General features: G+C 42.3%; 3 protein-coding genes across 3 annotated transcripts; all 3 read left to right on the forward strand.

Annotated features, from left to right (window-relative positions):
* Positions 1-415: 415 nt before the first annotated feature.
* Positions 416-4,995, forward strand: LOC104454113. The gene is made up of 6 exons (XM_010068855.3): positions 416-674; positions 827-917; positions 1,961-2,081; positions 2,177-2,604; positions 3,044-3,395; positions 3,672-4,995. Exons 2-6 carry the CDS (start codon positions 883-885, stop codon positions 4,737-4,739), a joined length of 2,004 nt encoding a protein of 667 aa, XP_010067157.2. The 5' UTR covers positions 416-674; positions 827-882; the 3' UTR covers positions 4,740-4,995.
* An 862-nt stretch (positions 4,996-5,857) lies between these two features.
* Positions 5,858-14,206, forward strand: LOC120295734. Its single transcript, XM_039317204.1, has 2 exons — positions 5,858-6,769; positions 14,187-14,206. Exon 1 carries the CDS (start codon positions 6,116-6,118, stop codon positions 6,746-6,748), a length of 633 nt encoding a protein of 210 aa, XP_039173138.1. The 5' UTR covers positions 5,858-6,115; the 3' UTR covers positions 6,749-6,769; positions 14,187-14,206.
* On the forward strand, positions 11,419-14,165 carry LOC120296216 (glycine, alanine and asparagine-rich protein-like). The gene is made up of 3 exons (XM_039317927.1): positions 11,419-11,430; positions 12,902-13,117; positions 13,758-14,165. Exons 1-3 carry the CDS (start codon positions 11,419-11,421, stop codon positions 14,163-14,165), a joined length of 636 nt encoding a protein of 211 aa, XP_039173861.1.
* Positions 14,207-15,895: the final 1,689 nt, after the last annotated feature.

Raw genomic sequence — 15,895 nt, forward strand, 5'->3', positions numbered from 1 at the left:
TGACAAAGATCTCAGCCGCTATGACAAAGAATAAGATGATAGGGAAGAAAAGAAAGAAAAAGTATACATCTTTGGATAAAAATACATTTGACCTAGTCGATATTTGATCTTTTTTCTGAAAATAACATGCATACTTTAAGATATTATTCGAGATAAGATTCACTTTAAATCCTATTTGGAGAATGTAACACACTTCCGAGTCTTTTCCATCAAAGTAAAGAAAAAAGAAACTTCCTAGAGGTAAGGATTATCCTCATCGAAAAGGAAAGATCAGGAAGAAAGGGAAAGGAAAACGAGGATGACTTGGACTCAGCGGCATCATCATCGCTGCCTCTGGCCCATCTCCGCTGGTCTGAACACAGCAAGAGAAGAAGCTTCCTGTCGTGTTCTTCCGTTCCCACCGGACCAATCAATCGTTTCCCCACCCCACACTTTAATAAATAAATAAAAAAACCCAGAAACCCCAAAAAAACAGTGTTGCAAAGTGCAGTGAAATTCTTTCTCCTCAAGCCTCCATTGATTTCCGTGAAGGCCCTCCATTTTTATTATTCCCACCTCCCTTTCCACCTCTCTCTCCCCTCCGCCCCCCCATTGCTTTTCGTGCGAATCGATCTTGTGATGATAATTAAGCCCCCCGTTGCCTCAGAGCCGTTCTTGGGTCGTCGTCGCTGAAGGTGAATGAGCTTGTCCCTTGATGCTTTGAGCGAGATTTTTCCTTCATTTCTTGATGCTGCTGGGACTGACCTTGTCGGGTAGTTCTTGAAAGCGTGTCAGAGAGCTTAAAGGACTGTAATTTGAAGCGATTTCGGTTGTCTTGATGGTACAGGAGCTGAAGTCCAGGTCGAACTGTTCGTGGGGTTGGGTTCTTTTTTGCAGCTGTCGATGCAGAATCTTGATCAAGATAAGCAAGATCAGAGGTAAAGGGCCATCTGGGTCTTGCTGGTTCTTGCTGTTTCAGTTATAGTCTCCGATGTCTCCTCAAGTTTGTAGTACTGTCTTGTGCTAGCTCGCGGTCATAAGTGTTGCTCTAGTGATCTCGTGGTTTCCTCTTATATATTTAGAAAGTGGATCTCTGTCGATATGTAAGGACCCTTTACGAATAGTGTGTCCTGGAATTCCTCAAGAAATCGGTTCTTTACAACAAATTTTGAACAATAGGAGTCTGCCTGATCGAGATGAAATTCTCGTATTTGTTATCACTCACTCCAGTGCACCCTGAACAATGTGATTGTATCGATTAAGATGTGTTTCCTTCCAATTGAGTAAAGTTGACTGATGGCTAGATATTGAGTACCATTTTCTGTCTTAAAAATGAAGTGATAGTTGGGAGTTCTTCCACTTCTCATTTTAGACTAGGCTCTAGGCAGTGTGATTTGGAAACAGAAGGCTTTTTTTGGGCTGAACTGTTTACTTGATTAGACTCGGAGTATAAAAAATATTACTATTTAAGTTCATTCATGGTCTAATTGGTGGCATAAATGGTTTATTGCTTTGCCTTGCTTTACAAATTGGGAATGTCCTAATTGCTTCGTGACTCAAACTGTTCATTAATCTTTTTTTTTTCTTTTTTGGGGGGGACGGGGAAAAGGAAGGAAGAGGAGGATTATCCGCTAGAATAATCAATAGCGTGAAATGGGAAGATTTGGGGAAAATGAGGACATCCATCTAGAGGCATATGTCTTAGAGTTTGAGAGGATGATTGGTACATTTGTACAGTTTTAATCTTTCAAATTCTATGCTCTCTAGAGAAAAAGGTACCCAGACGACTGAATATGTTGATCCTGTTCACTTGCAAACTCGTGTTTCATGACATTAAAACGAAGAAAGAAGCTTTCCTTCCTGTGAAGGACTATACAACATCTAGCATTAAGTGTGACTGTGGCAACTTGATACTTCTTATCTTGATTGAATGTGTAAATTTTTGCTCTGATTATCGGTTACAATTTCTTTTTTAATTCAGGATAAGTTCTGGCATGGAAGATTCAAATCCGATGACTGTTGAGGAACTTCGAGCTCGATTACTGTCGGAGAGATCAGTCTCTAAAACTGCAAGGCAAAGAGCTGACGAATTGGAAAAACGGGTATTTTTATTCTCCCCGGTGCAGTCTGCCAAGTTTTTTATTTTCCTACAACCTCTCTCTCTCTCTCTTACCTGTATCTCTTCCAATGGAATTAGGTAGCGGAGCTGGAGGAGCAGTTGAGGATTGTGGCTTTGCAAAGGAAGAAGGCTGAGAAGGCTACAGCTGATGTTCTTGCTCTATTGGAGAATAATGGCATTAGTGATGTTTCTGAGTCATATTACTCAAGTTCGGATCAGGAAGTGACACCACGTAAGCTGAAAGTCTGTAATGATTCAAACAAAGGAGGAGAGAGCTCTGTTAGTTCAAAACAACTAGGGCCCGAATCAGAGGAATTTTCAGGTACCGAGTTTGATTCTGCATCTGGTAGAAACTTGTCCTGGAAAGGCCGAAAGGATTCCTCACGATCTCATGGGAAATATAAGGATACTTCTATAAGAAGGCAAACCAGTCTTGCAACAATGTCCTCATCTTCAAAACAACGCCCAGGAAAATCATGCCGTCAAGTAAGACATAAAGATCAAAGGTTTGTGAGCTTCCTTTTTCCTTTTTTGATAAATATGAGTTGGCAGTGAGGCCTTGTGCATGTGCGCGTGCGTGTTGTACTTCATGAGTCATTCATTGACATCCTCATGCGAGCATAGTATTCTATTGTCTAAGCTGGAGAGCAAGACAGGTCATAGGTTCAGAGCTTTCTATCCAAGAGGAAGAATAAATGTATAGGCCATCAGTCTAGTCCTGCAAAGTTCATTTCATTATACTCAGCACCTGCAAGACTGGAGTGGGCAAGCGAGATATTCCCAGCATGTTTTGGCAGATTCTGCTCTACCTCACTCTGATCTCTGAGTCACTTAAATGCTCTGCAAATCAGCATTGGCATGATATGAACCATGCACTGTTGCTTGAAAGAATTAAATAAAAAGGTCTTCATGGAAAATTGATGTCTCATCTTTCTTTTGTTGCAGACTAGAATCCACTGAGGTCACGAATGGGTCTGCTAAAGTTGATTCTCAAGAAAATGAAGATGTCAAATCTTCCGAGACTTGCCAAGATTCATCTGAAATAGGGTGTGATGTCTTTAGAGACGATCCTGAATTGCACTTAGGAAAGGCAGTGAGCCACAGTCCAGTTTCAGGACAGGTAGAAAATGAAGGAAATGTAGTCAATAGTATCCTTAAGAGCAATGAAGATGGAGCAGAGAGAGACATGGAAAGGGCACTAGAACATCAAGCACAACTCATTGGCCAATATGAAGCAATGGAAAAGGCACAACAAGATTGGGAAGAGAAGTTCAGAGAAAGTAATAGCGCTACTCCGGTATGCTTCCTCTGGAACCTGCTTGTTAGAACATGCACTTATCTCCTCTCCAATTTACATGAAGTTATAACAATTGAAAAAACAAGTGTCCTCATTGCTGTGCAAAAAAAAAGAAAGCAAGAAGTAACTATTGCGGTCTGAATTGCCACCTTTTGAAGGTTCTATAGCATGAGGTCATGCACATAGGTTTTCCCAGGCTCATAAATAATGTCGTACTGTTTATTTTATAATTAGCCTATGCAGTTGACATACTTCTCTGTTGGTCATCATCTTTAGGATTCATGTGATCCTGGTAACTACTCGGATGTTACTGAGGATAGGGATGAAATAAAGCACCAAGCTCCATATACTCCACAGACAAGGGCAATGCAAACCGTCAAATGTAAACTTGGCACTGAGGATGCTTCTACTGATAACAAATTGTTGGGAACTCAATCAGAAAGCTTCCACCGAGGTCCGCAGCCCGGAGTGGAATCCGCACAAGGTCAGAAATATTCTATAGCAGTTGATAATTCCCCCAGTCAAGAACATATACATTCAATGTCAAGTAGAAAAGGTAAACAAGAGAGCCTGGCAAGCAACTATTCACCGGCACAAGACCCCCATAATATGGGTTATGGTGATCCTCAAGGGAAGCAGTCAGCACATGGTTTTTCACCTTCTGTGAGTGACTCGTCTCATAAAGTCGAAGCTTTCGGAAACCAAGCAGGACACAATGCCCTAGTTCCACATGCAACAGCCGGAGCGCATGGTGTCCTTGATTCGCTCAAAAAGGCTAAATTACTGCTGCAAAACAAAATGATGAGAATGCCAGTTTCAGATCACGGACCTCTTCAAAAAGCAATTGAACCGTCTTTCCACAATATTGATATTGGGGGCAAGATGGATATTCCCGGTGGATCTCCCGGCCTTTTCAGAGTCCCAACAGATTTTTCACTTGATGCAGCAAAAGCCAATTTGCTGGGTTCCAGTTCTCGGTTGGGGTTAGCGGGTACTTACCCAGAAACTAGAGCTGCGCTGTCTTCCAATGACCGATCTTTAAGCAGTCACTACTCAGAAAGCAGGGCAAGTTTTTTCAGAGATGATAGATATATCTCCAGCCCACTCACAGAGGATGCAAGAATGATTTTCCCTAGACCATCATCATTCAACCCTTACTTGGACCACCGTGTTCCCAGTTCTTACACAACATATCCTCCTTACAGTTTTCATACAGAAACAATGTTGGGAATGCCCACGAGTGAAGGGTTTCCACAAACTCTTTCAGGTTCAGCTGGTGCATCTTCTCACACAGATCCATTTTTGCTTCACGGTGGTCTTAGCAGACCTTATATGTATAGATAGCCTGTCATGTGTAGCAGAAAAAAGGAATTCCTCTAGGTTATTCTAGTTTAGCTTGTTAACTGAGGTTCCTGAAGGCCCATATATTCTATGCTTGTTTCCTGCGAATGCGTATGACACCGAAACGAGAAACAGTCTCCGAGAACAGGTATAGGCACAAGTGCATCCGACCATTTGATGATGTTATCTATCTGTTACGGTTCTTTTGGAACCCATCTGGCAGTCGTATTGATACTCTGCACGGCTCGTTTCATGCTTATGAACCATTGGCAGATCGTATGGGTTGCACATGCAGGCATTTAGGTTTCGGCTTTGGTGTTGGCCAAACATTATATCCGTGGTATCCTCGTCGAACGATCTTCTTTCGTTCTGTTAGTCATGTCAGCAGTTTCGTATGTCATGTTTCTATGCGGTCCGCGATTACAAAGTCAGCCGCAAATCACCCTGTCACGATCCTATGTAGTTTAAGATTGCTTGATGTATGAAGAGAAACCGAAAGTATACATTTATAAAGAGATGGAAGCAATAGGAACTGAGTCAAAAAGAATTGGTCTGGGCTGAGGAGGGTTGGTGTTTGTTTTGATGGAAGACTGGATCAATGACTCCACCACCAAAGACTCAGAAAGAAGCCCAACATCTCAGAAAACTGTCTCTCCATCGCGCGCAGACATTGGAGCGGCCACAACACGCTCAAAACCATCAGTCGTTCATTAAAGGAACACACTCAACCATCGGTCAACGCCACAGCCATCCTAGAAAAAGTCAACGCAGCTTGCCCTTTCAAGCTTCCCTCCTAACCATAATCTTACAAATTCTTAGATTAAGTCCTTTCAACAGTCCGTGTCAGCCAAACCCGGAAAATAGTCGCGTTTTGGGGCACGACCCATTGATTTCATCGCGCTTAAAATTACTAAGCAAGATCGCACATAATGCCAGAAGAAAGGATCATCTTCCGCGAACGGTAGCCACCATGATCTGGCGGATGATGGATGCTGTATCGGACACAGCACGTGTTTGAACTGTTTCAAAACTTTGAACTTGATTATTCCTTAACCAAACAGTCAATCTCGTTATCTTATCATTCTCGAATCCGACCGTAACTATACAGCAACCAGGAAAGTTCGAGGTCCGCGACGCGGCGTAGATTGATCCGCAAGAATGACCCGGTCGTGCCTTTTGAAAAGTCCCGCCCCCTCTCTCTTGTCACCTATAAATGCTCGAGCTTGAACGATTCTTATCCTCAATTCCAAAACCCACATTCCACATCCACCAGGACATTCGATTCTTCACACCCAAATCTCCAAGTTTCAAATTTTCAATCGCCCGGCTCCGCATCGTCTTCGATTCCTTCAGCGATCGCGGTTTCCCGTTTAGCTCAAATGGATCAGCACAGTTCGGTGCTGTGGCCGGAGTCCCTCGGACCCAGGCCGTACGGAATCGGATATGCGCGCGGCGAGCCGATGCCCAGCGCCGCCGGAGCTCGTCCCTTCCGGAGCTCCGATCACGCCCCCAACACCTTGGGGAGCGGGAGTCCGTACGGGGAGAACTACAGCTTCGGGGACGCGGAGGACCAGTTCTACTACTACGGACACCGCCCCTGCGACGGGACCCCCCGCGACGGGAGGGATCAGTCGATGGACCCGTGGCTGCTGGCGCTGATGGAGGACCTGAAGGAGCTCTACGTGCGGCGCCAGCACACGTTTCGCAAGCTGTTCCCGAAGCTGCACCACGAGATCGATCAGAAGCTGGAGGATGCTCTGCGGTCGAACAGGACGAGCGAGGTGAGGGCGTTCCAGAGGAGCTTGAGCGTGGGATCGCCCCGGCTGCCCGGCAGGGACGGAGGTGTAGGGGACGAGCCGGAGTTGAGGCTCAACAGGTTCAAGGTGCGGACGGTTGACTTGGAAGACGACGTTGTTGAGAGCGGCGGTCAACAGGGCGGTCAAGGCGGTAAGGGCGGCACGGCCTCCGGCAGCGGCGGCGGCGGCGGCGGCACAAAGAATGGAGGCACATGACGGAGGTGAAGAACGAAAAAGGAAGCATCAGAATCGGTGAATGTCTTAGAATAGTTCGCTAAGCAGTAAGCAAGAATTATTCGAGAAACCCTTGTAATAATCTTTTCCATTAATTCATTTATTCGTTAATCTTTTTTTCTTTCCAAGGGCTTTGCTATTTTCATTAAAGTCTTTGACGAGATGAGTCTTTCCGATCTTCATAATAACTCACTCAATAATGAATAAACGAGAAAGAAAATTATCATCATAAAAAATATTTAGATATGGATTATTCTCAATCATTTCAAACAAATACTAATCTTCATTTTTTAGTAAATATTTTGCAAATAATTCATTACTCGTGAAAAAAAATGAAACCTAAAATCAACAGAGTAATAATCATTCAAAAAATGAATAATGAACTTGGAGAATGCGAAAATGCATATATGCGTGCACAATATTCTAAATTAATCGAGTACATTCCTATCCAATGTGACTTTTGAAACAATCAAGTGTTTCTATCCTTTTTAAGCCCTTCAATAATGGTGTACAAAATGGATTGTCCAAGTCGAAAACTGCGTGGACCAAACTAAGCCAATTGATTTGGTCTGGTTTCCAAAAATGTTAGTCTAGTTCTCAGTTTCTAAAAATAAAATCGATGTTTGGGTGAGATCAAAACTTGTTACACGGATGGATTGAATTTGAGTTGGGTCAATAATCGTTTGGCTCAAATTAGCCCATTAAAATCGTTTTAACCTATTTTCATGCAATGCAAATTTAATTACTTATATCATTGGCCATGGTGGCTTTGCTGGCAAGTCTTCCCCATCGTGGGGGGACCCATTGACCCCTTATTGGAGGGTGAGGGTTTGACTCGCCGCGGAGACGCTTGGCGTCTTACCTATTCCATAGGGGTGGTGGGTCCTCCCATGAGGCCCCAGGGTTTATTTCAGCCGCCTGCAACATATGGGTTTTCCTGGGTCATCAAAAAAATAATAATATAATAATAATAATAATAATTACTTATACTCAACCCATATTGCTAATACACTTAATGATTTTATCCAATTTAGGAAAACTTATGCCCAAACTAAGGTAAGAGTGAGAAGCCAGTGAACGTGAGATTGAGTGAGGGCGACAAAGAATAAAAAAAGAGTTATTGAGGTGAATTAGATAGTTCAATCTAAACAACGCTAGGCGTGACCATCGGGGATTGCTTTGAGTGGGGCAATGCTCTCAACCAATTCCTCGAGAGTTTAAGAAGGAAAAACGAGAAAAATGATTTGAGCATTAATAGACTCGAATTTCGAGTATGAAAATCCTGCTCGACACAATCTCTCAACAAACTACAGTACAAGACTATGAATTTTTATCCTTGCGCTACACTAAAAAGGACATGGGAGAGATAAACTTAATATTATACACTTAAGTTCTCACAATATCCCATAAAATCACAACAGTGCAAACATCCCTTTAACCCAATTTCTTTAATTTCGGGATCTTAGCAGTGCCATACAGTCAAATGCAAACTATGCACAACTTTTAAACCTTCTAGCCTACGACATTAAAAATAAAAATAGCTCAGTGCATTAATCTGGAATGCCAATAACATTTTCGGCAATTATCGTGAAATTAAGACTCCATTTATTTCACAGAAAATGAACGATTTGGAAAAACATTTCCCTAAAAATAATCGCTTATATTGCTTGAAATAATTAATCAATGAAAAATATTTTAATTATCAATTACAACTTATGTGCCAACATTTTGCTGAATAATGAAATATTTTTCGATCATTTATATTAAAAAGCAACGTAGGCGATCATTTTGGGTGAGGTGGGGACTGGGGAGGCGTTTGTTTTGATGGAATACCGGTCAATAATGACTGGACCACCAAAGAACTCAAAACTACCAGTCGTTCATCAAAGAAACACACTCAACCATCAACCATCAGTCAACACGACAGGGATCCCAGGAAAAGTCAACGAGCTTCCCTCCCACTCTTATTCTTACAAATTCTCAATTCAGTCTTTTCAATAGTTCGTGTTGGCCAAACCCAACAGATAGTCGCATTTCGGGTCATGACCTATTGATTAGTATGTCAAGATACATGCACGGATTGGATAAAGAAAAGTCTCATGCTTGATGATTTGTATAGAGTAAAACAGTTTATATATCTCATATAAATCATTAGTTTAAACTTTTTTTAGTGAAGTTGAATCCAAACAAAGCATACCCAATGAAGATTGTTGAGATGTGAAGTATGCATGGATGAGTCGACTTATCAAGCCTCTATTGTGCGCTCGCATTGAGAAATAATACAAATAGAACATGGCGATACAATCAAAATGTAACTCTCTTTCTAAGACTCCATCTGTGTCAAATGATGTCAAACAAGTTCTTCTAATATCTTCAAGAAGACTATTTTGACCTAATCTTTTAGGTTTTAATTGTTTTGAAGCCAAACTCAACGCTATTCTATAGATAGTCAACAAGATAATAAAATAATCATATTGCAATAATCATCTCGTAATTCATACTTCCAAACATTGAAATTCAACATTTAATCAACAACCAAATCCTAATATTTATTATCATTATTACTATTATAATAAAGCAACTAAGAAAGAGCTCGAGGAATGCGACGCGCCTATATCGATGCGCAAGAATGACCAAGCCGTACCGTTTGAAAGTCTCCCTCCCTCTCTGGAATTTCTCAATTGCTCCACCCTCTCTCATCGCCTACATATACATATACATATACATTTACATTACATATACATATATATACACACACTCTCTCGAGCTTTCACGATCCCCAAATTTCCAACGTCGGATTTTCCGTCACCTTGGTTCTGCATCATCTTCGGTTTCTTCAGGCGATCGGCGATTTCCTGTTTTATTCAGATGGATTCTCAGGGTGCGCCGCTATGGCCGGAGTCTCTCGGACCCCGGCCGGACGAAATCGGATACATGCATGGTGAGCCAATGCCCAGCGCCGCCGGAGCTCCTCCCTTCCCAGGCTCCGACCACGCCCCCTACAGCTTCAGAAGCGGGAGCCCGTGCGGGGAGCGCTACAGCTTCGAGGACGCGGAGGGCCAGTTCTACTACTACGGACACCGCCCATGCGACGGGAGGGACCAATCGATGGACCCGTGGCTGCTCGCGCTGTTAGAGGACCTTAGGGATCTCTATGAGCGGCGCCGGCAGACGTTCCGGCAGCTGTTCCCGAAGCTGCACGACGAGATCGATCAGAAGCTGGAGGAGGCTCTGCGGTCGAAGAGGACGAGGGAGGTGAGGGCATTTCCGAGGAGCTTGAGCGTGGGATCGCCCCGGCTGCCCGGCAGGGACGGAGGGGTAGGGGACGAGCCCGAGTTGAGGCTTGACAGGTTCAAGGTGCGGACGGTTGATTTGGAAGACGACATTGCCGAGAGTGGCGGTCAGCAGGGCGGTCAAGGCAGTAAGGGCAGTGCAGCCTCCAGCGGGGGCGGCGGTAGGAATGGAGGCAAATGACGGAGATGAACAACGAGAAAGGAAGCATTTGAATCTAGTGAATATCTAAAAATAATTTGCTAAATAGGAATCGTTTGAGAACTTCGTGTAATAATTCTTTCCGTTCCATTCGTTTATTCATTCATTTTTTGTAATCCAAAAGCTTTGCTATCGTCTCGAGTTTATTTAAATCTTCGATAAGAGATTTTTTAAATGCACCTAATAGCTATCTAATAAGCAACTAGTTATCAAACTCGGCATAAAACAATTCAAATTAGGTTATTTTTAGATTGCTCACCAATGACAAGTACGGCAAATCACTACTCCAAATGAGCATATTTGAGATATAATAACATTCACTCTTGTACAATTAAAGAGGAAACGTATATCTATATCTTATACAGATCATGTGTTGTAATTATTGTTAATCACAGACAGTAAAATTGGCCGGTACGTTCTTGCCCTGCGTAATGTGACATCCATAACAATTTAGCGATCGTATGTTTGTAAATCAGCGGATGTCCGAGTCTCTTTCGATCCTATAATGCGTGGGATCTTTTGGGAAATTCCTTTAAGCCTAGAAACATCACTGCTTCCAAGCGGACGCTGGGATCTTGATCCTTCATTTGGGTTCGCGGGTTACATGTGGGCCTGCAGGTGATTGTCAATGGGCTGATGTGTCTCAAATTGGGCCAAAGATATCTATTAGCTAGGTTGATGTGGCCCGACTTAGGAAAGCCTAGCTTCTGCTTCCAAGGTGCCAAATTTAGTAGAATGATAATATTGACCATTTTCACATAGTCTAAAATCTAACTAAATATGCCCCAAAATTTTTGAAATTATATCGAATAAATTAAAAGTTCAAGGACCACATTGCACCTTAAACTAAAATTCATAAACCACATTAAACAGGATTAAGAATTTAGAGATTCCATTACATACTAGGTCAAATTCAAGGACTATTCGTGTCAATGTTTTATAATATATTTTCTTTAAAATGATTACTTATATTACTTGCGATTTATTAAATAATGAATAATCTTTTTATTATCGATAACAATTTATATCTAAATATTTTTCATGGACGATAAAAATATTTATCGTTCATTCATCTTTAAAACCGATACGAGCAATTATATTTAGTAAACATTTTCCGAATCTTCTACAAAATAAACTTGCCCTAAGGTTTTACTAGTTTCATGGGAAATATGGTATTTCTAGAAAATATTTTTCAATAAGCTATTTTTCAGGAAAATAGCCATATTTTTTGCTGAAACATTTTTCGTTTGGTGAGGAAAATATTTTCCTCCATGCACTCCTTTTAATAATTTATTATTATTATTATTTTAAAAAATCAATTTTTTAATTATTTGTTATTCTTTTTTCCCCTTTTCTTTACTTATCTTCTTCTTCTTCATTGGTCGGTTGCTAGCCACAACAACAGTCGATGACCAGCCATAGGTGAGCTAGAGCCTCGCTAGCCTATGGTAAGGCGGTCATGGATCTATGGCGAGGCTAAGCTTGCCCAACGCTGGTGAGCTTGAGTCCCACCAGATTACCCACTTGGGTGAGGCTTGAACCTCGCTAGAAGACACCAAGCAACCTCAGGTGAGGCTCAAGCCCCGCCCAAGAGCCCAAATCTGGCGAGGCCTAAGCTCACTTAGGGTCAGTTGGCGAGCTAGGGCCTCGCCGACATCCGGCAACCTCCAGCGAGGCTCGAGGCCCACCTAGGTGATTGGATCTAGCAGGGCTTAAGCTCACATGCGTCGAGCGAGCTCAACCTCGCCACAAGTTGACAAGGCTTGACCTTGCTGGAATCTGGTGAACTCGAGCCTTGCCTAATTGTGATGAGGCTCCAGCTTGTTTGTGGCCGACAATCGGCCAAAGTCAAGGAGGAAGAAGAAAGAAAAAAAAATTAACTTTTGCTTTTAAAAAGAAAAAGAAGATAAAGATAATATAAAAATAAATTGAGAATTAGTGTGGTGAAAGAAAGTGAGATGGAATTTCTTTACTTTTGAAGGTGTTTTTTCCAATAGCATAAAACATTTTCCTTGATTAATTCATTTTCGTGAAAGGAATGTCGAGAAATTCAAAAAACGTTTTTCATGAAGCTATTTTCCGTAAAACAAACAGAGTCTAAGTAATTTTTCAAGTTGGTATGGGCTTAGAGATATAAATTCCTATGTATAGTCTCACAAAATGATTATATACTTCCAACCACAAAAAAATGTGATTATATGCTAATCTTGAGGTGGTGATCGTGGATGGATTATGTTTAAAGGGAATTGGACTGATTCTTTATCTGGGTGCATGTAGCGGGCATTTATTAACATTTATGGATCGGATGTCTGTTTTATCAAGAGAAAGTAGTGGACAATTTTATATAAATTTATTCAAGGATAATGATGGAACACCTAAAAAAAAGAGTTGAAAGTCAGCTTTAACTTTAGGCTCCGTTTGTTTCGCGGAAAATAACTTCCGGAAAATATTTTCCGGATTTTCCGGTGTTCGGGTGAGCGGAAAATCACGGTCAACGGAAAACATTTTCCGTTGACCGGAAAATTCCTTCTTTGCAGCTTGGAAAATGTTTTCCTCTTTTCAAAGAGGAAAACATTTTCCAAGCCTCGCCTCTTCTCTTCCTTCGGTCCTTGTTCTCTCTCTCTTGCTCTCCTTGCTGCGAAGAAGTCGGCCGACGACGTCCTTCTCGAGACCGAGCCTCCGCCCTCCCGGCCGCTCCCGCCCGCCCGCTCCGGCCGGGGCGCCACCTCCACCGCCGCCACCGCCGCGCTCGCTTCCCCGACGGCTCGAAGCCGCTCGGGAGGATCCGGCTCAAGAGGGAGCTCCGCGGCGGCGCCGGAGGCTCGCGGGGAGATCGTCACCGAGATTCGGCGAGCTCGGGTGAGATCGGCCGAGCCTCGAGCTCGCCGGATCGGCGGCGGAGCTCGCGGCTCGCCGAATCTGGCGGTGGAGCTCGCGGCTTGCCGGATCCGGGCGAGCTCGAGCTCGTCGCGAGATCCGGCGAGCTCGGGTGAGATCGGCCGAGCCTCGAGCTCGCCGGAGTGGCCACCGGGTCTTGGTCGGCGGCGGGCGGCCGGCCATCGTCGGCGGGAAAGGAGGCGGCGGCGGAACGAGGAGGAAGAAGGAGGAGGAAGGAGGAAGGAAAAATAAAAATAAAAATTTCTATTTTAAAAATATAAATAATTAAAAAATCATTTTAAAAAATATAAATAAATAAAATAAATTTTTTGGTCAATTAAAAATATTAAAATTCAATTTTTGATAATTTTTTTCAGGAAAATGTTTGAGCTAATGAACAGTGGAAACTCAAATTTTAGATTTTGACCGAACATCGGAAAATAGAGTCATTTTCTGGAAAATAACTTCCGGGAAAATGTTTTCCGGAAACATGATATTTTTCGTGAAACGAACGAGCCTTAATATACAGACAGGTAAATATGTTAAGGCCAATCTATCAAATTGGAATATTGAGGAGGTGTTTCTTTTGTGAAAAAATAACGATTTGGAAAATATTGAGGAGCTCTACGTGCGGCGCCGGCACACGTTCTGGCAGCTATTCCCGAAGCTGCACCACGAGATCAATCGGAAGCTGGAGGATGCTCTGCGGTCGAACAAGACGAGGGAGGTGAGGGAGTTCCAAAGGAGCTTGAGCGTGGGATCATCCCGGCTGCCCGACAGGGACGGAGGGGTAGGGGACGAGCCGGCGTTGAGGCTCAATAGGTTCAAGGTGCGAACGGTTGACTTGGAAGACGACGTTGTTGAGAGCGGCGGCAGTGGCGGTCAACAGGGCGGTCAAGGTGGTAAGGGCGGCACAGCCTCCGCCAACAGCGGCAGTAATGGTGGCGGCCAACAGGGCGGTCAAGGCGGTAAGGGCAGCACAGCCTCCGCCAACAGCGGCGGTGGCGGCACAAAGAATGGAGGCACATGACGGAGGTGAAGAACGAAAAAGGAAGCATCAGAATCGGTGAACGTCTTAGAATAGTTCGCTAAGCACTAAGCGGGAATTATTTGAGAAACCCGTGTAATAATCTTTTCCATTAATTCATTTATTCGTTATTTTTTTTTCTTACCAAGGGCTTTGCTATTTTCATTAAAGTCTTTGACGAGACGAGAGTCTTTCTGATCTTCATAATAACTCACTCAATAATGAATGAACGAGAAAGAAAATTATCATCAACAAAAATATTTAGATATGGATTATTGTCAATAATGAAACATTTTTCATTGACTAATCATTTCAAACAAATACTAACCTTCATTTTTTAGTAAAATATTCTGCAAATCATTTATTATTCGTGAAATAAACTAAACCTAAAATCAACAGAGTAATAATCGTTCAAAAAATGAATAATGAAATTGGAGAAAGCGAGAATGCAATCTACATGCACAATATTCTAAATCAATTGAGTACATTCCTATCCAATGTGACGTTCGAAACAACGAAGTGTTTCTATCCTTTTTAAGCCTTTCAATAATGGTGTACAAAATAGATCGTCCAAACCTAAAGTTGCTTGGACCAGACTAAGCCGATTGATTTGATCTAATTTCCAAAAATGTCAGTTTAGTTCCTAGTTCCTAAAAGTGAAATCAATGTCTGGGCGATTTGATTTTCATTTCCAACAAGGAACCAAATTGGATCAAATTGGACCGAAAACCAATCACACCTACCTTCCTACAGGTAGCAACTAGGATCTTGATCCTCCATTTGGGTTCATGGGTTACATGTGGGCCTGTAGGCAATTGTCAATGGGCTTGATGCAACATGAAATTGGGCCGAACATATTCATTCACTAGGTCAAGGTGGCCCAACTTAGGAAAGCCTACCTTGTACTCCCTAGATGCCAAGCCCACTTCATACATTTAACTATTTACAATATGAATCTTTCGACTCGACTAATCTTATGAATATATACTAAATCACGCTTGTCCACGTGCATTAGGTGAGATCAAGACCTATTATACGGATGGATCGAGGTGGATCTGAGTCAGGTCAATAATTGTTTGGCTCAAATTAGCCCATTAAAATCGTTTTGACCTATTTTCATGCAATGCACATTTAATGACATATACTCAACCCATATTGCTAATACACTTAAATATTTAATCCGATTTAGGAAAACTTATGCCCAAACTTTGGTAAGAGTGAGAAGCCAGTGAACGTGAGATTGAGTGCATGCGACAAAGAATAAAAAAAGAGTTATTGAGGTGAATTAGATAGCTCAATCTAAACAATGCTGGGCGTGACCATCAGGGATTGCTTTGAGTGGGGCAACACTCTCAACCAATTCCTCGAGAGTTTAAGAAGGAGAAAGGAGAAAAATGATTTAAGCATTAATAGACTCGAATTTCAAGTATGAAAATCCTGCTTGACACAATCTCTCAACAAACTACTGTACAAGACTATGAATCTTTATCCTAGCGCTACACTATATAGGACATAGGAGAGATAAACTTAATATTACACACTTAAGTTCTCACAATATCCCATAAAATCACAACGGTGCAAACACCTTCTTTAACCCGATTTCTTTAATTTCGGGATCTTAGATACAATCAAATGCAAACCATGCACAACTTTTAAACCTTCCAGCCTTCGACATTAAAAATAAAAATAGCTCAGTGCATTAATCTGGAATGCCAATAACATTTGCAGCAATT

The sequence above is a fragment of the Eucalyptus grandis genome, chromosome 7, assembly GCF_016545825.1.
Source record: "Eucalyptus grandis isolate ANBG69807.140 chromosome 7, ASM1654582v1, whole genome shotgun sequence".
NCBI lineage: Eukaryota > Viridiplantae > Streptophyta > Magnoliopsida > Myrtales > Myrtaceae > Eucalyptus > Eucalyptus grandis.

Excerpts from the sequence above, each read along its gene's own strand:
- LOC120296216 (XM_039317927.1), top strand. Across the intron at positions 13,118-13,757 it reads CCGAGATTCGGCGAGCTCGG|CTCTACGTGCGGCGCCGGCA; the intron begins GTGAGATCGGCC and ends AATATTGAGGAG.
- LOC120295734 (XM_039317204.1), top strand. The coding sequence starts at position 6,116 with ATGGATCAGCACAGTTCGGTGCTGTGGCCGGAGTCCCTCGGACCCAGG.
- LOC104454113 (XM_010068855.3), top strand. The coding sequence starts at position 883 with ATGCAGAATCTTGATCAAGATAAGCAAGATCAGAG. Across the intron at positions 918-1,960 it reads CAAGATAAGCAAGATCAGAG|GATAAGTTCTGGCATGGAAG; the intron begins GTAAAGGGCCAT and ends TTTTTAATTCAG. Across the intron at positions 2,082-2,176 it reads CTGACGAATTGGAAAAACGG|GTAGCGGAGCTGGAGGAGCA; the intron begins GTATTTTTATTC and ends CAATGGAATTAG.